We start from the raw sequence: 27,892 nt of genomic DNA, 5'->3' as shown, positions 1-27,892 counted from the left end.
TCCTACAAAATTGTATTTCCTTTTTTTTACATATAGGTACCAAAATGGTTAAGAAAGGCAAAGATTACTGTTATCAGTCAGGAAATTGGTATACAGAGACAGGTTATACAACTTCCCTAAAGTCTTCCAGCAAGTCACTGCCACAAGTCCTGTGCCCTAATCATCGAGTCTGTCTGCCTTACTGGGCCAGAGACTGAAATCATGCAACAAGTATTCATTGATTTCAAGGAGCCTGGAGAATTTCATGTTCCCAGACACCAGTCCCCTGCTGCTGTATTTGAAATAGTGTTGCCAAGACTTATTCTGTTCTGCTTTGTTGCTTTTTAAAAACTTTTACGAAATCTAATTTTGGCGTTGGTTCTCTAGCACAGAGAGAGGGAAAAATTTCTGTCAAAACCAGCTCAAAACCTGAATATTTAATCTCTTGCCTATTTGATCATGATAGTCCTGGAGTCCTGTTGAAAAGAAAATAAATAGCAAAGCCCTTACCTGAAGTCTGCAAAGGCATGAACCTTCAGCTCAGATAGGAATGTTTGTCTGTGACTGAGTGACACCAGCAGTAGGGCTGTGTGGGGATTTACAATGTATTTGGATAACTATAAGGAGCTAAGTTTATCTAAACACTTCCTTACATTATCAGTGTGTTATCCAAACACTTTGTTAGTGAGACTGTGAGATTAGGATGTGTGTAAGCCCACCACTACTTAAATATATTACAGAGTTCCTGTGAACCCACAGGAACTTGTATATAGATTTAGCATATGGAGTTGTACTAAGTACTTGTAGCTCATTTCTGTCATAATACTCTCCAAATACTTTAGCAGAGGAGGTCTGCCACCTGAAATGTCTTCCTCTCTTTTGAACTCTGTTACCCAATTGTTGTGTTTTTTTCCTTAATTTACTGTTGAGAACCACTGTCTTTTAGGGATTTTACACAGTGTGGGATGCTGGTTATTCCTGGCTTGTGAAGAGTTCAGCTAAGGCAAATGGAGTCTCTGTTCATATGCTGGTGTGGTTTGATTGAGGAAGAATGTTTGAAAACTGAAGAAGAGTGAGAACATAATGCCTAAATTAGCAGTCAGGCTAATTTAAAACTGACCCCTTCCAATGATCTTACCAACCATCCAGGAGCTCCTGGTCCCTTCTAAGCCCCTGGGAGAGCAGAAGGGACAGAGAGGTCGCATCCTCAGAGCCTGACATTGTGGCAAACAGACCAGCAGCTTACACTTCACCAGCAAATGTAACAGGAGGGCAGAGAGGCTGTGCCCAGGGAAACACTGCAGCCACAGACCACAGGAGCAGTTATTTTGATGCATTTCTGCACTAGGTGTGCTGTTAGGAGCCCACATTTTCATAGGCTGTGGGATGGTACCACTGGATAGCTCAGGTTGGTCTGACCAGTGGGGGGCCACAGGTCAGACCAACCCAGTATCATGGCCAGCTGGGCAGTGGGAAGATGCAGCTATTTTTGGAAAAACAGAATGCTGGGAAAGGCATATAGTGATTTTGTACATGTTGTATATCCTACCTGCTTTCACGTGGTTCAAGGATGTCCTGAGCCACAAGCTGGAATTTTGTGCTTAATGGCCCTTGCTTAATTTTTCTTCCAGGAATTTCATCCTTTTTTGAGTTCTGCCAACTTCTGGCAACCACAGTATCCTCACAATGACTTCCAAGGTTCAGCTATACATATATGGAGAACTATTTATATTCATTCATTTTGAACCTACCCCCACTTACTGTTCCCAACTTTATCCACTGTGAGAAAAGACCTCATAATTACCAAATGGTGAGCAGACATTTGTAATAGCATAACCATATTTGTTGGTTTGCACTCAATTACTTTTCCAAAAAGTTTTAAATCCACTTTGCTATTTTTTGTTCCTACTGAGCACTTCTATTGGCTTTTCATAAACCTCTCCAAGACCTGTTTCCTTAGAGATAACAGCCCCATTAAATCTCATCACTGTGCACTGTGATGTTACCTTTAGGGTGTTTTTTGTCCCATACATTTATCAGCCTTCAAAAGCTTAAATTTTAAGGCCTTCTCAGTCAATATTGTAGTAAACACCTTCAGTGTTTACAACCAATTTCTGACTGACACATTATTTTGATATCATCATTATATTTTCCCAGCTGATTATTCAGTCCCATTACAAAACTCATGTATGGATAGTGGACAAAACAGGTTCCAACACTAATGTCTGTGTGAATCCTCTGGGAACCTAATCCCATTGTGAACACAGATTATTTATTACTATTTTTGTTTCCTGTCTTTAAGCTGTCATTAAACCACAAGTGGTCTTTTCCTTTTTATCTGTGATAGCTGTGGTTCTTTATAGTTGCTTGGTAGAAGATCTTGGAGGAGCCTTCAGCAAATCAGTTACTATTCACTCTGCTTATTTAACATCCTGAGCACCTCCATAGGAGAATTGATGAGATGAATCATATTTTCTTGCCTTGACCCTCATCTTCTTGGCTTTTTGCATGTGTCCTTATTTCCCTGAGTTTTCCTGGGTGGCTGGTCAGTCACCTCCCTGCCATCCTTTTGTTCCCTACATGTACTACTGTTGTTCTCCTGCACATAATTTCTAATCTTCTGCTTCTGTGCTGAGGCCAGGCTGCTGATGTTCTTGTAATCAGGAGGTATTTTATGTAGCAGTACTATTCATTGAACATGTGGGTCTTAAAATGTAAATGGATTGTCCTCTGATGCTGGAATGGGGACACTGGAAGAAAAGAAAAGAATATGATGTACTGTTCAGAAGCCTCATCTCCAAGTTTGAAGTTTATCTTCAAGGATGTGTGTAAGCCTATCTCTCATGCTTAAGAAGCCCTGTGTAGCACTGTTCATTTTTAAAACTCACTATCAGACAGTTGACACAGCAGCTGACTTTCTTCCAGAGCACATCTGTATCGGGCTCTCCAGTGAAACAATCCTCTGTTGTAATTCCATGCGGCTGTTAGCTGTCTCCATCTCGCTTCCTGGCAGTGCAGAAATCTCACATAAACTATTTTCCTTTTGCCCCAGATGAGCTGCAGAGCCTCAGTGCCCCAGCACAGCCTCAGGAAGAAAGTCAAAGTGCCACTGAGCCAGAGGGAAGCATTTCTGGCTGCTCTAGACTCCCTGCTGTTTCATGCCCTGTATGAAAGAGTTTGCAGCCTGCAGTAATCCCAGCAAGCAACTCTCAAACAAATGTCTGTGTTCCAACATAAAACATTTTTCCTAAACAGCAGGGAATAAACTTCTGCTTTTAAAAGTCCTGGTCCCAGAGATAGGATTCAAGATGAGAAGTAAGTGACAACTTCATCTTAAACACAGCTTTGGGTTTCCCGCATGTGAAATTTTTCTCTTCTTGAATTTGAGAAAGGAGAAACTGCCTGTACTTACTACATGAGCTGCTGTGCAGGCATCTCTAAAGGCAGAGACAGGTAAGAAATATAGAACGTGTGGGTAGGATAGGGATATGTGGATAGGACTTCAGTATCCAGGACACATTGCATATATAAGGTATTGGAGTTAGGCCATAATCCAACAAACTGAACTATTCTTCTACCTGCAGAATTATAGAAGGGAGTCCAGAGATCAGAAAGTTGAAAGCACATGCCTGAGTCTTTTTCTTCTGTGTCTTGAAAACAAGAGTTTCCTGCTTCTTCTAACTACATGTCACTAATGTTAATAACAAATGTGCTCCTCTAGTGGATAGGAAACTGTTTTGTTCTCATAGAACCAGTGCTTTCTAATGAAGAGAGGCTGTCAAGTTGCCATTAAATTTTAGATGTGAAATAACGAGATAAGTGCAACTAACAATAAAAGGGAAATGGGTCACTTCGGGAAGATCAAGTGGCTGATTACTGTGTGAGAACAGCAGGTTCAATCCAAGCCTGGAGAACTCCATGCCAGGTACAACATTACAGACATTTTTCACAGTTCACTGGGAGGTGTGCATTCTAAGATGTGAATCAGCAGTCCTGACTATAAAATCAGTTGTATATTTATATTTATATTTATATTTATATTTATATTTATATTTATATTTATATTTATATTTATATTATTTATAGTAATGCAAATGGGAAATTGATGTTCATCTCAATTTATCCTCAACTACCCCACTGAAGCACTGCCTCCTGGAGTAATACTCTAAGGCCAAGGTGGTTTGTAGAAACAAACACTGTTGTCTTGCATAGAAAAGCCAGTCATAAGTAGATTGTTAAAGTAGTTTGTTATCAAATATATTTTGACATTTCTAGAGTACATTGTGTTGTTTTCTCCAGCTGATGTCAGCATGCCACTCACAGTGAAAAGGAAGCTGATCTCCAGGACTGCTTGAGATACTGCAGTATCCATGAGCAGCCCTGGGGCGACTTTTCCTGCCAGTAGTTTACTCCTTTCTCATACCAAGTGCCATTTCAGGGAGAAAAGGTGTCAGAGAGACATAAAAATCAGCTAACAGAAATGAAGTGTTGCAGTTTTGCCTGTGAATGCATATAGAGAGGAGTATGACTTCTTGAGCTGTCTTTGCCAGTTATACTAAGTCCATGCAGTCACCAGAAGCACTGTGCTATGTGCATAAGTCTTTAGTTAAAGATTCCTGATATTCCATAATATTTCAGTATCCATCAAGTCACTGATTGTCACTTTGGATGTGACATATGGTTATTACACTATAGATATCAGTGTGGACATTTCTGATTTGTTTTTAGAAAACCCCACTAATTCCAGACATGGTTTTATGAAGGAATCTCCTTTCCTGCATGGATCAGTCACAACATGGGAGCATGGGGTTGGGTTGTCATCTCATGGGCTATGCTTCTGTCAAGACTGGCAGCAATTTCAGGTGTATGCTGGAGCTCCCTCCCTTTACATTTCCTTGTAAAATGCACGGGGAAGCTTTTATTTTGAAGTGCTTTTATGAGATGCATTAGCATGAAGTTCATTGTTGCTCTATTAACTATTCCAGAAACAGTCTGTAGACTGAGACTGAAATATTAATTAGTGCTATTATATAACAACTTAGACCTCTCTAGTACTTCTTGTCTGAGAGGTTGATGGCCAAAGGATTTTCCTTGTCTGAATGCCACATTTTTGAAAATAAGCAGTGAGTGTCAAGGCAGTCACCAGACAAGGATACAGTCATTTTAAAAGTATGCAAGGAGGGCTACTTCTTTCTTCCGCCATGCACAACTTCAAGCACAGGAGCTTTCAAACACGCACCACAAGACCAGCTAACTCTTGTTGTTTCTTGTTTTATTTGACTACTATGCAAGCACTGGACTGAAGCCAAAGAATTCCGCCTCAGCACAGGCAGCACTCGTCAGCACCGAGCCTGGGGCAACCCTCTGGCTCTGAAGTTGTGTTTGGACCCTGGTGTCTGAGAGGAAAGTCATCATTCAGCAACACAGGCTTCTTATTCTGTCCTTTGTGACCTCTGAGATGAGCTGCTGGGAAGCTGGCGGGGCAGCTCTGCCCTGTTGCCTTACCCTCTGGTGGGGACATGGGAAGGGATGGGCAGTCACAGGGACACTGAGGCTGGAACTCTCCTGTCTGTTACAAGCCTATAACTGGGTTTGCTGATCCCTTGGTGGACGTGTTCACTAGTATATTCACCTTACTTAGGCTCTTGCTGTGGTTTTTGTTTCTTTGGACTGATTTTTGAAGCATTACATTTCTCTTAAACTGCTTCCTAGACTTTGGAAGTATTGCGAGGAAGAATGCAGAATCCCATTAGCTGAAAAAGTCAATGCATTTTCCAATGGAAAAAGAAATCCTTCTGAATATTTAAGCAGAGTAGTATTAAATGTTAATACTTGCTTTACATTAGCAATGACATTTTAAAAATAGAATTAGATAAAAGAACTGTAGATTAATCAAATCTGAATTTCACTGCATGGAGGTAATGTCTCTTTGGATAAACACTGTGACTGTCATTGACATTTGAGAGTCTCTGGGATATTTATTCTGAAAAGGTGGCAGCAGAGTGACTGACACACTGGCTTGGCAAGCTGGGGTAGGAATGGGAGCCATCTCTTCCCTGGTGTTCAGGCTCTCTCTGCTCACACCTGCCTCTCCTCTTTGCACAGCTGGGCAGAGAGGAGACTGGTCAGTCCTACTGCCTGGCTGCCAGTGCCCAGCCCTGTTTGGGAATATAGATGGTAGTGATGCCTTGTCTTTGCTCTTGAGTTTGAAGTCTCTGCTTAGAGCCTCAGAGAAGACCATGCTGGCATACCTGGAGCAAAAAGCAGCACATACAGACCTTGCAGGTGCTGTTAATGGTAATAACAGGTAATGAAAGCTTCCAGTCTACAGCATTCATTTTAAATTTCTAGTACCTGGAATTATATTTCTCCATTTTATGGCACTGCACAAGTCTCACATTAATGAGGAATAAAATTCATAAGGTGTAATGAGAACAGATTGCATCACAGTAAAACCATGTCCTAAAGGGGTTTGCATGGAGCAAAATTTTAATGAATAGTTGTGAACAAGAGCTGTCCTTCCCCATCTCATGTTTAGGTGACTATATCTCCCTGTCCTCTGTGAAGGGGCAGGTCTCAAGCAGTGCCACCTGATGGCCCTGCCCTGGTCAGTATCTGGGAGGCAAGGAGTGCAAGGAGAGCTCCATTGTACCATGGCATGTCGTGAGAAGTTGTTGGCCTTAAGGCTGGGGAACAGGACACAGACAATAATGTCACTGCAGATGGATGTTCAGGTAGAGTTTTGGGAGCTCAAGATCCGCCATGAGTTGGGATGGGGGTTGAGCCCTTGCTGCCTGGGGCTTGCAGCCACTTCAATAGTGCTGTCACCTGCCACACCCCAGCTTGACACTGGTCTCATGGGAAGGGGCATCGAGGTGGCAGCATCATTTCTGAGCTGTGATTCTTAGAAATCGCTCATTTCCCATAATTCTTAGAAATCAGCACACACTAGGGGTGTATTAATACAAAATATTGGTATTTTTAAACATAATGAAAAATTATTGGACTAGGAGGGCATTTTCAGTATATTTTCACTCAGATTTGCTGCCCTCCTGCTGATAAAGTGGCAGTGTTCTGTTTCCATATGATTAATTAAAGAAATAGCATCTTCTGCTAACTCAGTAGTTGATATGTGAGGATAAGAATGAAAACATGTGCCCCTCTTTCTGTTGAAAAAAACCAACAAGAACAAAAAAGATGATGTGGCAAGGAACCTGAATAACAGAGAACATCTCCATCCCCTTTCCCTCTTCCAGGCTGTGACCAGTTCTTGGTAGCATTAATGTTAGGGACTTTTGGGTTTTGTTTACTGCTGAGTGGCTGCTGCTAGGTGTTGCTGAATTTTTTTCATCCCAAGGGCTTTGCTTGTTCCAGTGCTCCTTGTACCGTGTGGTTTTGGAGATTCAGACAGCCCTTCCGTAAACGGACTTTTTTCTTGGCAAACAGGGGTATGATTTTTAGAAAAGTAAGCGAGGGCATCATCTCCAGAGATGAGTCAACAACTGGGCAGCGTAGAGTAAAGGAGAAAAAGGTTTTCGGCAGCCCTGAATACTCTAAAACACGCATTTCCGAACGTTTTCAACTATTTCTTCTTTGCTTTCTGAAGCGGCCCGGTGCAGCCCCTCCGTGCTTGGGTAAACTCCGACCGGCCGGGGAGCTGCCGGGGCAAGCTGGGGCTGGGGCCGGCTGTGCGGGGCTGGAGCAGGCTGTGCGGGGCTGTACCGGGACAGGCTGGGGCTGGGAAAGGCTGTGCGGGGCTAGGGAAGGCTGTGCTTCCTGGACCGGGACAGGCTGGGGCTGGGAAAAGCTGTGCCAGCTGGACCGGGAAGGGTGGAGCTGGGGCTGAACCGGGACAGACTGGGGCTGGGAAAAGCTGTGCGGGGCTGGGGCTGGGGTGCCGGGCTGGAGCAGGCTGTCTGTCCCGCTCGGCAGGCTCACTTCCACAGGCTGCGCTGGGAGCGATTGGCCCGTGCGGATCATGTGGGAGAGAGCCGGAATCCCGAGCTGTAGTAGGTCTTGGCACTCCTTTTGCGTTTAAAGCGCTCGCTCCTCGCAGCTCCCTGGGGCTTCGAGCCTCCCTGCTCTCCTTGCCCTGGTTCCGATCGGGAGCAGCGCGGCGGGACGGCCGGGGGCAGCGGCGATGCTGAAGCAGGTGCCCCGGGCGGCGGGCACCGCCTGTTTCTACCTGAACGCGGTGTCCCCCGAGGGCCAGGAGCTCTTCTGGCGCTGCGATCCGCCCGCCCGGCGCCCTCCCTACAGGACCAGCAGGATTCTCGCCCGTCACCAGCTGGTGACGAAAATTCAGCAAGGTGAGTTGCTGGCAGGAGCGCTCCGTAGCCCGGCGTTGGCGCAGGGTCTGCAGGTCTGCTCTTTCGTAAGAGAGCAGGTTTTAATGCCTCATGTTTCAGACTCGTTTCCTGTCTCTATTCCAAATTAATCTGGCTAGAGACAGGGTTTGAAATAGTCATTCATAGCTCTCTGTTTCCACACATACACACATGCACCGAGCACCAGGAGACAAATGCTAGTGCATGATTAGCGATTTAACTAAGTTACCTTTTAATCATAAACTACTGTGGTATCTTAGGTGCTGAACTTCGCCTTGTCTGACTGTCTAAGCAGTTACTGGCACCAGCCCATCTGCTCTGATTGCTACAGGTCAAACCTGCCCATGGTAACCCACAAAAGAAGAATAGATGGTCACCCAATTAAAAAAGAAGCAGAAGTCCAGTGTGACTGGAAGAAGGCAACTGGGATAACATCCTTTGGAAACAAGTGTGTGTAACTGTCAGGGCATTAGAAAATCTGTCACATATCCTTAAAAATAATTGCTGACTTGGCTTTCCACAGCTGCTTAAGCAGTTATCTAAGCAGTTATTACAAATGTATCGATTTGGTTTTTTCTGAATGTCTGTCTATGGCACTAAAGCTAAATGCAGATTGGCCCCAGAACAAATCCTTTGGCCTGTGCACACAATTTAAAATCATATTCACAATGGCAAAGATAAAAACCCTAACCAACGGTACCTACAATTTTTCCAGGTTGAAAAGCAAATCAATACATAGTTTTGTATTGATCATGGCTTTGTATGGAATCCTGTTTTCAAGAGCACTGGTTTCCAAAGTGAATGTGGTCCTACATGCAGAAAAATGTCAAATTGAAAAAAAAATTCCTGATGATAAAAGCCACTTTCTGGACAGCTTGCAAAAAGGTGTTTGATTTTGCTAACTAGGGGCAGGCATGGAGATAACATCATTCACTTTCATATCTGGCAAATATCACAGCAGTTGGTGTGAGGCTTTGACCAGCAGCAGTTAAATGGAATGGCTATTTTTGTGTGTTGCTTTCCAGTAAGATTCTTTAGATCTGTGGCTGTCAAACTCTGGCAGAAGTACAGAATATAGTGATGAAATTTTATTGCATTTATAAAGAAAACAATGCATAATTCTTTGGCTAGGTTTAAAAAGACAAAAAAGATAGTTTCTGTGGCAATTAGGAAAATGTAGTTGTTTGCAAGGCAGTCTCAGGAACTGGTTGTGTTTGAAGGATACTGGTCCTCACTGCAGCTCTGATTTCAGGAAGGATATTATGTCATTCTGTGTACCCAGTGTATGGCCTGGATTGAATGGAAAGAAAGGGTAATTTATTTCTCTACAAGTTTATTTGAAAATGTTTTGGGTGCAGTGCTAGTACCAATTTAGTGTTCAAACAGCATTAACTGAGGATGTGGTGGATTAACACACCTCTTCTACCTGTCATGGTGCTGTTTAACATTCCCTCTTGTAACCTGTAATCTGTCTGGGACAGCCAGGGCTGCCAAAGTGAGCCAGTGATGCTGAGACTTTGGAGAAGCTGCATGGTGGGAAGTTTCAAAGTTGTAACTTTTCTTCCTGCAGCTTGTTGTCTGGATGGTCAGTCTGTGGTGAACGACCTCTGCTTCTCTTTCACAGCTTTCCAACCTGTTCTGCACAGAGCTGTGGAAATTATATTTGTATAGTACCTTGATCATGTGATGCATGTTACTGTTCAGTATATGAAATATTTATGTATTTTGGGTCACTAAGAATAAATACATTATTTCTTTTATTGATGTAAGCTGGGGACAGGATCCACTGTTGGTCAACTGTCAGTTCATTATCAGTAAGGAAATGATGGGCTTACAGATAGATGCTGATGACTGTCTGTAAGTCCATATGTAGACAGACGCACATCTAGTGTAAAACCAAGGCACACATTTTTTCTACAGTGCCCCAAGTAATGACTAGTTATTTTGATACAAATAGTTGTATTAGCAATACCAAAAAAATGTAAGCCTAGCCAATATGACTCAATTTGAAACATCCAGTTTACAATCTGGATGAAAAGCCTAGATCCATCAATCTTCCACAATACTTTCACCAACTTTTGCTGGGTCAGCATGTCACCCTCTCTGCTTGCTTTGTTCAGACTGTAAGCAGTGAGAGGGTACTGGATCAGTCCCCATCCTTTTCCCAGAGGGTACTGGAAGAGTACTCTAAAATGAGTGGAGTTATCAGGCTGTGCTTTTAGAGGTGAATGAGTTTTACCCCATTAACAAACAGGATTCATAACTAGCAGAGCACCACAGAGAAACTTATCAATAATATATTGAAAAGTAGATTAGGAGATGGAAGATGAGAACCAAAACTTGCTTTCAGTCATTCAGTTGAGTAAAGCATGTAAATCATTATTTAGTTGCTTGAATTTGTGTATCTTTGAGTTATGCATTTTAAGGCCATTAAGACAAAGTATTTGAGCACAGCTACCCCAGTTCTTGGGTTAGTGCCTCTCCAATCTAATAATTTGAATTGTAGCATATGTTTGGAAAAAGATCCAGCCTGCATTTTAAGATTGTTGGAATAGTGACTCCTGCCTTGTTAATTACTTTGCTGAAAACAGATCTGCCACATGTTTAAGTGCTAAGCTGCCCTGGGGCTTGTTTGAATACCTGCTCTCTGCTGCTTATCCAGTTATTTTTCACTTGCTGGTTTTCAGAATGGAGGCACCTGAAGTAGGATTGCTATATCAGGGAAATTTTTTCCTTAGTGAAAGGAATGTTTTACAAAATTACAACATATCAAATTTACAATGTATAAAGCAGTCAAAGCTTCCATTCCTGGTCAGTAATGCAGTGTGATACAAAGTGTTGCACATACTGCTAGCTTTTCAGTCATTAGCTGCACGTACTGTTCTAAACTATGCTAATTTTCGCTATTATATTGCAATACAGCTTTTCTTCCTCCCTGAAAAACACATTTGCTGAAGACTATTTCCTTTGTATTTTCCTTTGGTGTTAGTTAAAAATAAACTAAATGAGTCATTAGAGGAATTAAACTATTTAATAATTTCTAAAAAGAAAATCCCCACAAGGGAAATGACAGGAACCAGACTGTTATTTCAATCAGATCATACTTTGAAACTCCTAAATATTTAGTTCGTGTACACCACCAGTTCCTTCAGGCAGAATTATGAGGTGGCCTGTGAATGTGAGTGGTAATTATCTGTTAGGTACTAAACAGGTAATTTCAAGATGTGATCTTTTTGATGATTCCCTTTCCCCCATAAGGCCATTCGTTTCCACACTGAAGGGGACACATGCCTCAGTGTAAAGGAACAGGGTGTAGCACACTTGGTCTGAGACATTTATTCAAACTCTGTATGCAGTAACTGTATGAGAATTCATCAACGATTACTCATGTTTTCTTTAAATAAATAAGGTGGTGACTTCAAGAATTTATATTACATGAGTCACAAAGTTTTTATTTCTTTTACAGTACATGGCTAAACTCAGTGCAGAACAGAAAATGTAAAAAGTAGCTGTAGGTAAAAATTAATGAAGAATTAAGGCCTTACCCTGAAAATGTTAAATTGGACTGTGCAGTACAGGTAGAGTGTAAGTCAAGGTGAGTGAAGCCGCATCTGCCCCAGCACAGACAGGCTGGTAAAGAAATGTTCCCTTTCATCTACAGTAAAATTAGATTATTCACCTGCACATGCAGTAAGACAGTAATATGAAGAAACAAATGAAAACAAGACAAATTCCTATTCTCAGTGAGTAAATTCCTGCCCACAGTGTGTAATGTCCTGTAATTTGTCTGTTTATGTCCACAGGCAAGAACAGTTGAGGGAAGTTGTTCAGTGGAGCCATATTAAATCAAACTTTCAACTTTTCAAGGCAAACACTCCATTCAACACTCAGCAAATGTTTTATAGTCTTATGTGTTGCAATTTCAGTTTTGATGTTGTATGTCTACTATTACCTTTGGTCACCTGGATTTGTCTGGTGTGAGTGAGTTTTAGAAGTGCAAACAAATGCACTTTTCTGTCTTATAGTCTTCCCTTTGTAATTAGTTCAAGGTGTTTAATTCTTCCATTTTTCTAAGCATGAGTAGAATTTGTGGAAAGTGTTACAGAGGTGTACAAGTGACTTGGAAAACATTATGCAATTCAAGTGGCTTAAATTTCAACAATTATTGTACCATAAGAGATAATATGCTCTTGTATTCAAAAGAAGAAGAGGGAAGTCATGGAGGTGAAAATGTTGCAGTCACAGGCTGCATTAAAAAAGCCCACATAAAATTCCTGGTATGCACACAGGTGTGGATTACAGGATGGGAAATGGGATACAATTAAAAAATTAAAGACTGTGAGTTTGGTCAGACATACAAAGAGGACAAAATACAGTTGTTCAGGCAACCTGAACTGGAGCCTTTCTCTTGTTCTGGATGCTGGCCACTTTACCTGCTCATGTTTAAACCTCACTGACTGAACACAGGAAAGTGAAATATTAACCAACAAGATTCAGCCTTGGTGGTAATGATAGAAACACCCTCACTTAGGTCATCTCTGACCAGTGCTGGAGGTCTGCTGTCTCAAGCCTGTAAGCTGGGAACTCAGGGCAACAACACCTTGTAGCCACTTTTCAGCCCCCGGTGCCTCCTCTTGTGGTGCTTCTGTCTATGCTCCAGCCCAGGCACACAGGAGGGGACAGAACTGGGGCTGGGATTGCCCAGGGCACCAGGAGGAACATCCTTTGCTGCAGAGCTGCTTTGCAGACCTCAGCTGGGACATGGTCCACCCCCTTCCACCATTAGATATGTGTGGGGCAGGTGTGTGCTCACAGCAGAGGGATCTTTGGGTAGGTTGTTTCATACACTCTTTAAGGTCCCTTAGAAACTGAGACCCTATCTCACCTGAAACTTCTTCATCATCTTTTCTTCCTTATACACTCTTTCCTCAGGTCCTTAGACCTAGACTTGAAGAAACTAGAGTTCTTCAATTAAATAATAGGATTTTTAAAAATACTTTTAATATGTACTTTTCCTCTGAAATGGTTGAAGTATTTGTGGGAAACTTTAACATAAAAAATGTGAGCATCCTTAGAGGTATTTATAAGCTCAAAGTGCCCTGAGATGTGTTTATATTAAAAACAATATTGGTATATAAGAGTGCAGTCCAGCTAATTAAAGCTTTAAAAAGTTGTTCTTCATAAACAACAGGACATTTGAAAGGGAGAAACCTTCACTGGAGCCACTATCTGGCAATAAAGTTCAAATATGTAACTAGGAGTAGCCTGTGTGGTGCTGAAGATTGGATTCACTAATAGTGGCTATTTCTGGTCTTAAAGCTTCACAGCCACGAAATGTCAAAGACACTTCAGCTGACACATGCAGGTTGGACACCAAAAAGTAAATCTTGGCTCTTCTTATAAGTTAGGAGACTTTTACTCTCAATTTCACTGAAAGCAGGATTTCAGCCAAGGTGAAATCTTAACTTGAGGCTTTCTTATTTTGAAATTGTGAAATGAACAGCTGTAGTTGTGCTATATATCTTCTGCATTGATCATAGAGGAGACTCAATTTCATATTAACCCCATTGTATAAGTAAAGACAGCAATATTAAAAGACATTTAAGCCAATAAATGCAAGATTTATGCTCAATAAATAAATCACTAGAGTGATAATAATCAGAAGGGGAATTAGTTTAAATTTAGAAGGAGTGATAAGTCACTGTGGCATATAAAATGCTGTATAACAGAAGTAAAATGGAAATGATTCACAATAGTTGATTAATTAAGAGAATATATATATATATATATATAAAATTTTTGTTACTCAGTTTCTTATATCCGTATTTATACAGAAATCTCTGAAAATAAAGTGCAGTATTTGTACCATGAGCACTGTAAATGTTAATTTAAAAAAATATGCAGTTTTAGGTTCCAAACAGATACTATTGTTTCTTGGCAGTAGATGGTTATGTGCTTTTAATTTTTATTCCTGTGCAAGCTGTGTAGTCAATGATAGCATCTTAGCCTCACTCATTTTTTAATCTTACTCCTATCATATTCTATTCTCACATGTTTAATTGCACTTAAACAAATATATGAGCTGTTTCATGTAGGGCATCACATATATTTGGACTAGTGCCTAAGGGACTGAGCAAACAGGACCCTTGTTACTAAGTTATGAAGCAATTGTCTGCAGTTGAGTTTGTTACACCTTTTAATAGCTGCTTTGGAGGGTAAAATGATGAATTACATGTCCTGTGAGTTTGATCCAGTATATACGAGTTGTGTCATTTCTTATTTATACTCATTTTATAGATATATAAATGTGAGCAAATGAGAAACCCCTCATCTTTGTGCCTTGTGGTGGTGCACTTTTTGCTTAAAAACCTTAGGAGTTTCCCCTTTCAGGTCCAGTTTAATGGGTCACAGAAGAGCACCATGATATGGTGGGAGAGAGGAGGGCTCAAGCACCTTGAGCTGGACTATTCAGAAGCTGCTGAAGAGTAGACAGTATGATTCAGAGGGCTTGAGAGTATTATGGCTTGGCTGAAAAGGATGTGTGTGACTCAGTTTGAAAACATCTCGTGGGTTTTCGCCTCTCATTTGTTACAGGACCGAGTTTAATTCTACGGGGAGAAAACAATCGCTCCATAGCAGCTCCAAACACCTGGGATTTTGGCTAATACAGACACAGAGATGAAAAATCCTTGTGATAAGTTAGGTAAACTTGACAAAGTAACTTGGTTTAAAATAATGGGCTGTGCAGGACATCTTAAGTAAATACCATCTGCCAGGCATGGAAACTGCCTGCCTGGAACATACCAGACATTTTGCTTTCCAGTCAAAGCCCTTTGCCAAAGAAGGACTCAGCTCTGCTACTTACTCAGATGAACCTTCCCCTGTGGTAAAGGAGCAAAAAAAATATATCCTAATAATGTCAACTGGTACTGTTTTAATGAGCTAGATGTTACAGGCCTTTGGCAATAGTTGTGCTCTCTTTTAATTGGATTGTGGTTGGAGGAAGGTCTGTTTGTGTGAGCAAAGTTTTCAGGATTTGGAACCAAAATCTGTTTATTGTCATCTCTCTCCTTTAGTCCCCATAGCCTAGAGGGTATCTGATTTTTTCCCCCCCTTAATGTGTCACTAGTATCTTTCATGGTTTGTTTATTTTATTGATTGATTTTGCCGTGCTTGTTTCTAGTCCTTCACCACTTGAATGGTTGAGGAATATGGATAAAAGCAGTAAGTTCAAATTGAAATCTCTAATTTAATTCTGGCTTTTATCCTCTTCAGTCACAAACACACACCCACTGGCATCCAGCACCTGCCAGACCTGCCATTTTCTGGGAGATTTCTCAGCTTCCTTCCTGCAATCATTTGCAGGAAAATACAGCACCCTCGGCTTTAAGAAAAGGCAACACAGCTTTTTCCTGCTGAATGGGTTGGGAAATGAGGATGGTGGTACAGCTTTTACTTCTCTGCAAAGAACTATTGCTTCTCCAAACCCCTCAGCACATGCTGAACCAAGTGGTTTTTCCCTAGATCTCTGACAACACTTCCCGCTTCCTTATTGCATCTATCCTTTGGGCCAATTACTTCAATGTCCATTTATCCACATTATTATCCAGAAACTCCTCCCTGCAGATATTAGGTGTTAACACATCACCTTCCTTTGTTGGTACAGCAGTAAAATGTCCCTGTGAGTCTGAGTGGGCTTATCTGTGCTGTTAAATAAAAGAGATGGGAGGTGAGCTTCAAGTACCCCCTGGGCTGCTGAGCAGATTCTCTGGCTCTGTTTTGGGCTTCTCCAGCTGGCTCAGCTCAGACTAAGCCTCAGAGAGGACTAGTCATAGGTAGTGAGGACATGAGGTGAGTGATGCCACTTGACCAAAAAACAAGAATCAGTCTGTGTTTCATTTAGCAGTGTAATTGTAACCCTTCTTGCTGCTGCCACAGAAGGTGCAAAATGAGGAAAAACCTTGCTCACAAGGTCTAAAGATCCAGTATTAAATTTTCTGTAGTACTATCCCTCAAAAGAGGTAATACAATTTTTAATGCTTGAAGTTTCTGATGACACTATGCAAAAGTAAATGTATCCTGACATGGAGTGCCTTTTCATTCCTGCAAAAATGCAGAAATAAATTCTGTTAAAACGCCAAGTACTTAAGTAATTTTTATTATCTCATACTGTGAAACAGACATTTCATATTAGATAACCACAACCCCATCCTTCTCCTTTTGAAATCAGTGTCCCAAATCTGCGTAAGGTCAGAACTTGCAAAAACCACTCAAAATAATTAGATCATATTGCTGATCCCAATAACTGCAGCATCATCAAGTGTCCTTCCAAAAGACCCAAGATTTGAAAAGGGACCAAAGACGTAAGGTGACTCTAGATTTGAGGAGGAAGCAGTATCTCTGTCAACACTCAGATGGCACAAGGCTGCCATCTTTCACTCGTGTGAAAGGCACAGTCCTTTTCCATCGTTTCAACTTCAGGAAGCACAGAATGTTTCATTTTCCCTGGATATGGGAGTGGGAGTCTGAACAGGACAAGACTCTCAGAGCCACACAATGTGGCTTTTTCATGATATATTTGGCAAACTTTAATGTTCTGCAGGATGAATCTAAGTTTTGTGTCTTTAATTGCATCTGATGGCGGCAGCTGAATATCTAATCATTTTGTAACTTCAGAGGTAATGGCTTTCTCTTCCTGCAAACATTTATCTGAAGGGGATAATGTAAAATCCAAAAGTTAGTGCTTGGCACAGAGGGTGAGGCAGTAAGTCCTTGGCTCTACTTTTTTTTTCTTTTTCTTTTCATTTTTACAGCTATATTTATATGTATTTCTGAGGACATTTTAAAACTGCCATCCTTTTAGCTTCACTTCATTAAAAGTGTGGCAGTCTGCCTAGGTCTTATCCAGAGTTAAGAGGAGTTTCTTGTCTCTTAAATTCAGCAATATCTGTCTTAAAAGTTCCTTCCAAATCAACAGACTGAGATATCAGAATACTTTTTCCAAAACTTTATCATTCGAACTGCTGATTCTGCATTAAAACTAAACACCCTTGCCGAAACCTGAGCCATGGCAGCAAAAGCTGCATTTCATACTACTGCCTGAGTGCTGTAGCCTGGATCAAATAATACAGGCACTGATTCATGGCCAGGATTGCTCTATCTTCATCCAGTGCTTCATGCTGAAAGCTGGAGCTGTCTTCATCGTGGTGATGGCTGATCAGACATGGCATCAGTGGTGCTACCTGGGGAGATGCGTGGCTGCAGTTCCCCCCTGGGACCATCCCTCCCCAGCAGCTCACAGCCTTGAAGGGCCATGGGTGCCAGCAAGAGGCAAAGGGGTGCACATGGGGCAATTGTCAGTTCAGACTAAGAAAGTTCTGTTTACCAGCAGCTTCTGAAGGAGGGAAGAGATTTCCGGTGACATTTTAATTCTCTTTTATGCAGAGCTATTTTTAGACAGTGCTGCTGTCAGTCATATCAAATTCTTTGTGTCTTTTGAATTTTCACTGAACTGCATAATAAGCGTTTCAGCTCCCTGGCGCATAATGGCAGTGTTATTTGCTGAAAGTCTTATTATTTCGAGTGGCCTCTTATCTGAAGATCAATTCATTAGTTCTGGGCTCTGAAGTTTAAAAGGAAACAATTGCAATTGCTAAAGAAAAAAATTAAATTACATTTTGTTTCAGTAATACTTATTTTCTCTAATGTTCAGTACTGAAAGTCTATTTTAAGGCTGACAAAGCAGATGATCCATACATATTTCAGTGCTGTAATCTGACCTCTGACATCCACAGCTTGTCAAGATGTGTGAGAGAACTGGACTATCACTGAGGGCAATTTAGTTCCTTTTCCGTTATTTGGGTTATCTTTTTAGTCAGAGAGGGCAAACCAGCTTCCACCAGTTTCCAGATGCTCATGGAAAGCCACCAGCAATGAGAACTGCAAGGAGAGGTCATTTAGGTTACTCTGTTAAGTAATTATATGTTACTCCGAAGTGTCTCAGACCTTTGAAGTTCCATTGTTCTAGAAAGTTGTGTTTTGGACCATTTCTGTGGAAGACTTTGGTTAAGAAAGTTGCTGTATTACCATTAGACTCTTGATGGGCATGGGCCCTAAAAGCTGTTGTACAAGCAGGAAGGCAGTTTTCACCTGCCACCAGGTATGATATTATGTGAAAACTGTGGTCTGAAGTCCTGGAAATTCCCCCATCTTGAGACTTCTTCGGTATAAAGCTGTTGGCATTTTTATGGTTGCTCTGCAGAGCCACTGACTCCCACACTGACAAGGCTTTTTACAGCTCCATGGTGCCTGTGAATGTTTCTAAGAACAGAAAGTTTTCCAAAAAAATGCTGAGACCAAAAGAGAGAGCTTTTAAAATGCAATCTGAATATATATAGTACGCAGAATTTTAAGGATAAGGACACAAGTAGTTGAATGAGTAGCTTTTCTTGTTCAGCAAAACATTTCTGTTGCCAGAATGCTTTTTTCCTCCTGAGCACCTGAAGCTGACAGTTGAAAATTTTCTGGTTCAAACTATAGCTTGCTTTTTAAAAAACTTAGGAAACCCCAAAACTGTAGAATAATTGTCTTAAGTGAATATTCAATAGACATAGCCACAATCCGTTTAAAGCTAATAAAAAAAGTGCCACTCATTTTTTTAAAGTATTCCTTATTGACTCGGTAGCAGCTGGAAAACTATAGCAAGTTTTAATTATCTTCAGAAAACAAAAAGCTCCCGCCAACACATGCTGGTTTTTATCAGCAGCTGTTGTATGCTGACACACTCTTTCAGCATATATGAGGCTCAGCTGTCCTAAATAATCATTGTAAAATGTAAAATAGATTTATAGTGATGTTAATTTCTTGTTAGATATTTAACTACTGATGTAATTCATAGTGAATTTAGGTCTGCTACTTTGTTTAAGCTAAAAGAAAATTATTTAAAACCAGGATTAATATTTAAGAGGTGCAAATAGCTTTGTACCAGGAGTTTAAAACATTGAACTGTGGTGCATTTTTAACAATCCATTAAAATAATTGGATTCCTTGTTGTGATGGTTTTAGCATTTGTGTAAAATTTTACTTCCGCCTTTGAGTAACAATTACTGCAACTTTATAGCAATGAAAAAGTTACAAATTAATTTGCTGATTTCAGCAAAAATCTTTACGCTCCATCCTTTTGTTAGCAGAAGTGGACATCTTTATATCTTTATGGCAGTGGCAGTTGTCAAATCAGATGTTGCAATCCTGTTTACTGCAATATTTAGCAGAATTTTTTTTTTAATGGCACTAGTGTACTCTTTGGTCTGAGACACCAATAAATAGGTGCAACATTTATGCTTCAGAAATGTTTAGAAAGACACATAGGTATGGTATTTTTTTTCAGTGTATCTTGAGCCTGCATCATCTCTAAAATGGAAAATTTGTGATTAGTTCAGTTTTCCATTACCTTATATTCTCTGTGACCTATTTTGATTTTGCACTAAAAAAGTACAAAAGATATCAGGCAATCTGTAAAATGTGTTGTTGGCACCAAGGCAATTTTAGACCATTTCTTGCTCACATGAGAGATTGACAGAGATTTGATGGTTTCCATTCTGAGGCTTAACCTGGAGGGAAATGTTACATTCAGCAGACTGGACTCTTGACATTTTAAGAAGTCCTTTAATATGGATTTAAAATATGCATGAGACTCCACATAGTTCTATTTCACTGAAATGACTATTGACTTTTGGACTTGAGTTTCCACCCAGTCTGTTTTTAATCAAACTGCAGTCTACTGAAATACAGTTCAGGTTCTAGTTTTAAGTAGGACTCAGGTGACATTCACTCAGCCTGAGTCCATGTGGATACACAATGACTTCACACCAGCTGATAGGGCACAATATTCCTTAGAGACTCAGAATTCAGATCCCCGGCAGAGAAAGACATTGTGCTGAAACAAAATATCTCTAGTTTGCATAAAAATAATACATGCAGGAGCATCACAGTAGCCCCACTAAATGCAAGAAATAATCCTGGTTGTAGTCTCACATTCAGAAACTGTGATTTCATGTTTGTTGTGTCTGCTTCATTGAAACTTCTTAAAACCCTCCAAAACTTCAGTGTTCAAGAACTGCCCCAGCAACAACACTGAGAACTTTACAGAATCACAGAATAATTTAGGTTGGAAGAGACATTGGGAGATCATCCAGTCCAACTCCTGCTCAGAGCAGAGACAGCTCGATCAGATTGCCTGGGACCTTGTCAGGTTTAGTTCTGAGTTCTCCAAGGACTGATATGCAACTTGAACACATGCTCTGGGCAACTTGTGATGTTATTTGACCACCTTCAGGGGAATTTTCTTTCCGTTTATGTCTAACTGGATTTAAAATTCTGCAACCTTGTTTCTGTTGCCTTCTATCCTGCAGTTGTGTCCCTCTAAAAAGAACCTGGCTTCACTTTCTGATTAAGTAGATGAAGCCATTAATTAGCTCTCCTAGCCTTTTCTGCTTAAGGTTAACAAACCCTGCTCTACTGATCTCTCTTTCTATGTCAAGTGCTTCAGCCCTCTGCAGGGCTTGGTGTGATATGCCCATGATATCCTTGTGCTGGAGAACCCCAAAATGAACAGAGTAGCCTGTAGTTTCACAAGTGTGGGTAACAAAAAAGCAATCATGTACCTTGATCTGCTGGCTACATTCTTCCTAATGCACTAAGCTAGTATGAGGGTGTTATCATTGGCCAAAAGGGCAAATTTATGTTTAATTTTTTGCCAACAGAAACCTAAAGGGCTTTTCTGTGAGGACTGTTTTTGTCCAGTTAGCCCCAGTCTGTCTGGTTGCAGAGGATTATCCCATCCCACCTGCAGGACTTATGTGGAATGTATGAGGTTCCTGTCAGCCAATTCCTCCAGCCTGTCAAGGTCACCTTGAAGAGCAGCTCTCCAGCATCTCAACCACTCCTCCACGGTTTGGAATCATGCACAAATTTGCTGAGAGTGTACTTTATTCCATCATCCAGGTTGTTATTAAAGACATTAAACAGTATCATTGGCTCAGGGATACCAATAATAACCAACAACCAGCTAGACTTTGTATTGCTGAGTTCAAGCTGTAAGATCCAGTCAGCTGTCACACCATTTGTCATCCATGTAATCTATGGTTCACTTACCTGGTTTAGCTGTAAGGATGTGGTGGGAGACCAAGTTAAAGATAAGTCTCCTTTTTCTGTCTCCTTCCCTAACTAGTCCGTAACTAGTCCCTAACAGCCCATGAGTTATGGTGTGTCTGTGAATGACCTAAGTTCAAGATCTTGCCCTATGGCAAAAGCAACAGTGAACCTTTCTCACTTGTAACTTCTGCCAGCTTCAATCTTATATAAATTAATAACTATACAACACAGATAATTGAACCAGGATCCCCAATTTCATTGATCTGTGCCATAAGCACTATGCTGCAAAGTCAGTCTCAGTAGACCTTCCAGTTCTGTAGTATACGTGGTATAGGATCCATAATTCATTGAATGAAACTAACCTGCGGTTCTGCACTCTTTAAAAAGAAAATAGAATGAAGGCAGAGAAAAATAAACTGACTTTGTAGCTTTGTTTATTTGTGATTTGGTGAGCTGTTAATGTGTAGTCAATCAAGTCCAATGAGTCGATGCCATTTGAATTAAGTTGTTTTATCCCAGCCTGAGGAGCTGCAGATTAATCTAAGAAAATTTGGAGCAAAGAGATACAGGGTGAGATAAGTGAGGAGCAGCAGGTCTGCTCCACCCTTCCCAGTATACTTATTTCCAATGTGCAGCTTTAGGTGAGGCCACATCTGCAGAGCAACTGAACAAGCCATAATGGAGATCAAATATAAAGCAAATGAGGGGTTGGAGACAGACAAGGTAGGTAGGTCGCTGTTGTCACTAATGCAGGAGATAGAGGAGGCCACCAAAAATATCCAGGGATGCCGAATCAGAAGTTGTTTTTCACCCTGGCTTCTGAGTCTTAGTTTTGCCCCAGGCAACGGATAGCTGTATTTAAACTGCCATTATCTATCCAGCATTACAAATATGACTCAGGTAAGGGAGGGCAAGTAAATGCAGGTCTGCTGCAGAGATGTACATGTAAGAAAAATGCATGTACACAGGGTTTTAGTCCTAGTCCTCCTGTTCTGAAGACAGAACAGTTTGGAACTAAAAATAGGCGTCTAGTTATTGTTATCTACTTTTTTCCTATCCTCCGTCCTCAGTCCTATCAGTAGAGGAAAAAAAAAAATCCCAGAAAACAAACGTATTAAAGAAATTGCTTTCTCTTTCTAGGAAACATTTAAAAGGCCAAAGACCATCACAGATATCTTTATATGATCAGAGTAACTGGACTGTAGGAATTAGCTTAGCCAGATAAGTAGTTTTATTGGCTTTATTAATAAAGTAAATCATTCATTTAAAAAAAAATGCACCTCTGAAGTATCGGCTTTAAAATATTTTGACCTTAAGGAGCCTGAAGGACTTTAGATTATCAGGAGTCCACTGTGATTCTGTATCTGGAAAACCTAGAAAACTTTATTAGTCTCTTCTTAATTGGTATGTTTTGTACCAATCAAAAACTGTAACAAGTTCCCACTGGCTAGCAGAAATAATTAAGTTTACAATTTTTTATAAATGGTGCTTTTGAAGTAAAGCATGATCTTAAAGATGCTTTTTTTTTTTAATCTCCCTGACCCTCCTCCTCAGAGCATTTGAAACATTTGAGGTAAGGAGAAGTGACAGGTGTTCAGCAGCCTTAGAAAAATCTGGTAGCATCTCTGTAAATTGGAATCTGTAGCTGCTACTTGAATTTGAAGATCAGAAGATGGACACAGCAAAGCTCAGAGATTTTGATGGAGTACCGGTGGCAGCAGAGCAGTGAAAACAGAGTTACAGTTCCAGAGTCCCCAACACCGTGTTCAGGTACACTAGATCACACTGCCTTGCCAGAATAGAAAGGCCCACAAAAGACATACTGGCACTAAAATACTAGAATACTAATAAATACTAAAATTTATTTCATGGGGCCTCTCACCTACAGCTCTTTCCAAAGGAATTGGCAAGGGTACAGGCATGGCAGTAGCAAGATGACAGATGTGGCACCATTGAGATGCATAACATCTCTGCACATCAGAGAGAAGGTGTCAGTCAGGGCCAGTAACTGGCATGGACCACCCTGGGGAAATCCTTGACCTTATATAAAAAACTACACCACATAGCATCTCTTGTAACTGAACTGAAACTCTCACCTAAATGATCTCCATTGAAGGAAGACCTGAATGAAATTTCTTATGCTGGCTGCAGTATGGGTTGGAGTCTCAGAGTGAGTGGGGCAATGCCTGGGGCTTGTTTCTGCAGTGTTGGCTGTAACCTGTGTTGGTCTGGAGAAGTGAGCAGCTCACGGCTCAGCCCCAGCTCTGGGCAGTGTCAGTGGACATGTAATCCAGCTGAAATTCAAATTCTTGTCAAAAGGGCTGGTTTTGGTCCTGGCCACTTCCCTCCTTTGGATTGAGGCTGGTAAAAGTGTGACTACAGGATAACTTGTTCAGATCATTGGCCCAAAAGACTGTGCTTGTATGATTTTATTATGAGGTTGGTAGTAAGATGCATAGTGAGCAATAGGACAGCTCTGTTTAATGCAATCAGCAGTGTTACTGAATTAAAAGCAAAGACTGTAGCTGCACAAGCAATGCAGAGAAAGGCAAAAAAGCAGCTGGGTGCATTGAATTTGTTTGCACATTTCTAATGTGTCCTTATGTCATAACGCAGCAGAATGATATTAAATAGACATTTCAGAGTATCTTAGTTGGAAATCTAATTAAAATATGGCAAGGTTATGCACAGAACATATTTTAAATTGTTGTTCACGTTTGTTTACAAGAAACCTGGATAAAAGGCCTTTTTCCCTTGCCTGGATTGTACTGCCTTTGTTATCGGTGGTCCACTGATGTTTGCAACTCTCTTGATTACTATTGGAAAGCAGTTATTAAACAGGGTGTTTTATTCTTAACAAAAGTTCCTTAGAAACTGGCAGGGCTAAAGGATTTGAAGGTCTCATTCTGAAATGCAGATCATATCTTTTTATTAAGAATTTCTTTGTGGATATTGGAAATGTAAAGTTGACATTTCAAAAGAGATCAGCACAAGCAAAGCACACAGTGCTTAGGAAGAGAAAAGCCAGATTCTTCTGGCATTATTCATAAAGAGAAATATTGGGACCTCATGTGAATCAGCAGGTAGGAGGCTGCAATGTGCCGGCAATATCATAGTGCTCTTTGAGCATCTTTGGGAAATTCAGAGGTTCAGAACAGGTCTAAGCTCTTGATTTAATTGCTTATCATCTACTAGTCCAATTTTTCTCCTCTATTTGCTTTACTTTCTCGCCTTATCACTCTCTACCATAAGAAATAACAAACAGATTTTGGCCCTATGTTTTGCATCTGCCTACAGAGATAACTTTCTGTAACTGCCATTTTCATTTTGGTATTTTCCCCTTCCTTATCACACTATGCACATGCTCCCTCTTCCAAATCTGCTAAGAAAGTATACTAGCAATGTGCCTTTACATGTTTGGCAGCACTCTAGTGTGCATATGATCATTAAAAAAAAGCTGTCCAACCAAAGTCTTCCTTCTTTTTTTTTTTTTTTTTTACTTTATGGACTTTTTTTCAGTATTTATCCACATCTTAATTTGGCTGCACAGAGTCTGCTTATGTAGTTGCCCCTTTCACCCTTTTTTCTTCTCATTTTGCCTCCCTACTCTGTAAATAAAATGGAAATGGAAATATGCCTTTAAGCTCATCATTAAAAAAAAAAAATCACGGATTTGGAATGTTTTTATTATGTATCAACTGTAGTTAAAAATACAAGTTTTATATTTAGGAGCCTTCGTTGCTGCACTTTTACAAATCAGAGAGATGAACTCTTGTCTGCAGACACACTCATGAGCAAAAATAGCACGTTCCCAAGTGGTATCATTTGGGGAGGCTGTAGTACAAATTCCCCAGCAGCTGGGAAAGCAGGACAGAGTGCAAGGCAGCACTAACAGAGCTTCTGTGATAGAGGGGACCTCATCATGGCCTTCTAGTAGTCCCATTGGGGGCCAAATGCTATTCTTGACAGCAGCCTGACCCTACAGGGACATTACCAGACTGGGGTCAGGAAAATTTCCTAATTTTGTAGTGTTACAGTGATTTACTTCATTCAAGATGTTCTCAGATCTTTTTCCTCTAGACAAGTGTGGTTTCTTGTCTACAGTATGTTCAAGAATGGACCGTACCCATAGGAGTGTGGCTGCTTGGGAACCCCACACTGCCATGTCACACACTTGAGTGCATCTTCCCATAATTTTAGTTATTTAGGCACTGCAGGATTTAGGCACACGTGGAATTAAAGCTCACTGAAAGCAGACTGAATTAAGGATTCTTGTCTACCCCGTGTGTGTTCTAAGAAACTTGCAATACAGCACAATTCGGTTATACAAACACATAATATATGCTCAATTTACTAAATGACTCTGCCATGTGCCATGGAGAAGATGAAACTCATCTATGCAAGAAACTCTGTGCTGCTGACTTCACTCATGAAAATTTTGGGTGCGCTCCAGCAACAATGAATCCATCAGTCAGTCACCTGTTTCCTTCCTCTCTCCTGCAAGGTTTATTGCTAGTTCCACCTGTGAATGTCCCAGCTCAGACCCATGCTCTGCCCTGTGGGCACCCAAGGACAGCACTCCAGGCAGTGTAGTACAGCAGGTTCTTAGTGCCTTAGACCCTTCAGCAAATCGTGTGACAGCCTGTTGTGGGGCACTGTGGCTGTTCCTGCTAAGCTTCTGGGTAACACAGTAACTGAAAGACCTTTGGCTGTGCTCACTCTCCCTTAGTTTTCTTATGGCTACGGCCAGGTGCACAGCCAGTGCACAGAGATGGATTGTTTGTTCCGCAGTGGGTTGTGCCCTCCTTGCAACATGGTGTAGATCCAGTCTAGGAGGTATTTGTGGGGTATTACAAAATGGCTTGTGACCCAAGACTGGAATGGTGAGATCATGAGCACTGAGGGACCGCTGGGACAGCAGCTGTTGCCTGTTGCAATCCCTGTGGCACAGCTGCATGCAGACAGGAATGTCTGGCACGGAGGGAGTGCACCAGTGAGGGGATTACACGCTCATGGAGATTAAGACAGCCATCGAGTAGTTTTGCATAAGGCTCTTGAGGTTAGCCAGAGGCAACCGTGCAGATGCAAGTTTTGAACACCATCCCAGCCCAGAAGTTAGGTGCCATCACTAAACTGTCACAGGCTCAAAGAGTGGCTGCCTTGGTGTTAGAAGTCAATAAGCAGTGACACTGTGGGGATTTGACAGAAGACCCAGGTATGATGTACTAGTGGCAAGTATGTAAGATGCTATTTGCCTCAAGAAGCGTTACTTTAGGTGAGTTGAGCTGATGGTGGCAATATTTGCTTGCCTTGAGGAGCACATCAGCAGAAAGGATTGCAGATGTAAGGTGGCCCCAAGAGCAGGTAGCTGAGGTTCTGCTGACAGTGTGTACAGTGCTGACATGCCCAGGAAGCCTGGTATTTACCTGCTTGAGGAGAAGGAATCTCATTTTGCTCTGAAGAGAATAATTACTTTTTTCAGTGTCGTGTGCCTGCAGTTAGCTGCTGCTTTTGTGCATGAAACTGCATCATGGGATAATAGCAACCGGAGGAAGAAAATCCTATCACCATTTTGGTTGGTGGAGAGCACATTTGTCTGACTGAAGGCTAGATGGTGGTGCCTACAAAGGTGCCAGTGTGCTCAGTGTCTTCAAATGCATCCAGACACTGCAGTTTTCCTCACTGCAGCTGCTTGGTAGCACTATAGCAGGGCGTGCAGAGCTGTGTGATGTCACTGTTGTTTATTTTGACGCTGTTTATGTGACCCTGTGAGACTGAAATATGGTTAAAAGCTCTAGATACAGGCCTCTGCCCCTTCTTACTTAGCTAAGCTCTCAGAAACTGGTATATTTGTGCATCATATCACTTAATTAAAAAGTAGGTAAGCATTAAAATACCAACATTCCAAGTGTCTTCACAACAATTAAGTGGTACGGAATAGGCAAGAAAATTGGGAAGTGCAGTGTCCTTTGTAAGCTGAGCATCATGCAGTGAGCAATAATGGAAGAGGAGCCTCCAGCAGGGACACTGCCATCAAACACACAGTCTGTAGAGACAGGAACTCTGCATAAAAGCTTGTCCTAATTTGCCTGATCAAAGCTTCCTGTGAGATTGAAGTGCAGACCTTCTCCACCTAGGCTCTTTGTAGGAGAATGTGTGCATGGTGGGGGGAGTGTTCCAAGAGCCTGTTCAACAAGTGCCTAGTGTGATTTGTTTAATGCCAAACCTGCTGTGTGAGGTTAGATAATGTGCCAATGTCAAATATCTGAGCCCTAAGTACTGATATAACTCTTTTCTCACATGCACTGTCAAAGTTAGGCAGAGTGTAAGTTCAACAGGGCTTGTGGCTTATGGTATCTTCTTAATGAATATCATTGCATTGCATATTAACTGCCTCAGCAGTGTCCTTATTAAAAATTTAGCTTGCTATTTCT

At 41.2% G+C, this 27,892-nt stretch overlaps 1 protein-coding gene across 3 annotated transcripts in view; it reads left to right on the top strand.

Annotated features, from left to right (window-relative positions):
- Window positions 1-27,892, top strand: part of STARD13 (StAR related lipid transfer domain containing 13) — a 291,026-nt gene that overhangs the window by 169,521 nt on the left and 93,613 nt on the right. Inside the window, exon 1 of one of the 3 annotated variants that reach the window (XM_009102875.4) lies at window positions 7,871-8,288. The exons of the other annotated variants lie outside the window; for them this stretch is intronic. Within the exon in view, the coding sequence (XP_009101123.1) occupies window positions 8,120-8,288 (169 nt within the window). The 5' untranslated portion in view covers window positions 7,871-8,119. Of the gene's footprint in view, window positions 1-7,870; window positions 8,289-27,892 lie in introns of those variants that run through there. 3 annotated transcript variants of the gene reach the window in all.

The sequence above is a fragment of the Serinus canaria genome, chromosome 1 (assembly GCF_022539315.1).
Source record: "Serinus canaria isolate serCan28SL12 chromosome 1, serCan2020, whole genome shotgun sequence".
NCBI classification, from domain to species: Eukaryota; Metazoa; Chordata; class Aves; order Passeriformes; family Fringillidae; genus Serinus; species Serinus canaria.
Note: the sequence above shows the minus strand (reverse complement) of the source record. Positions and strands in the feature narration are given on the sequence as shown.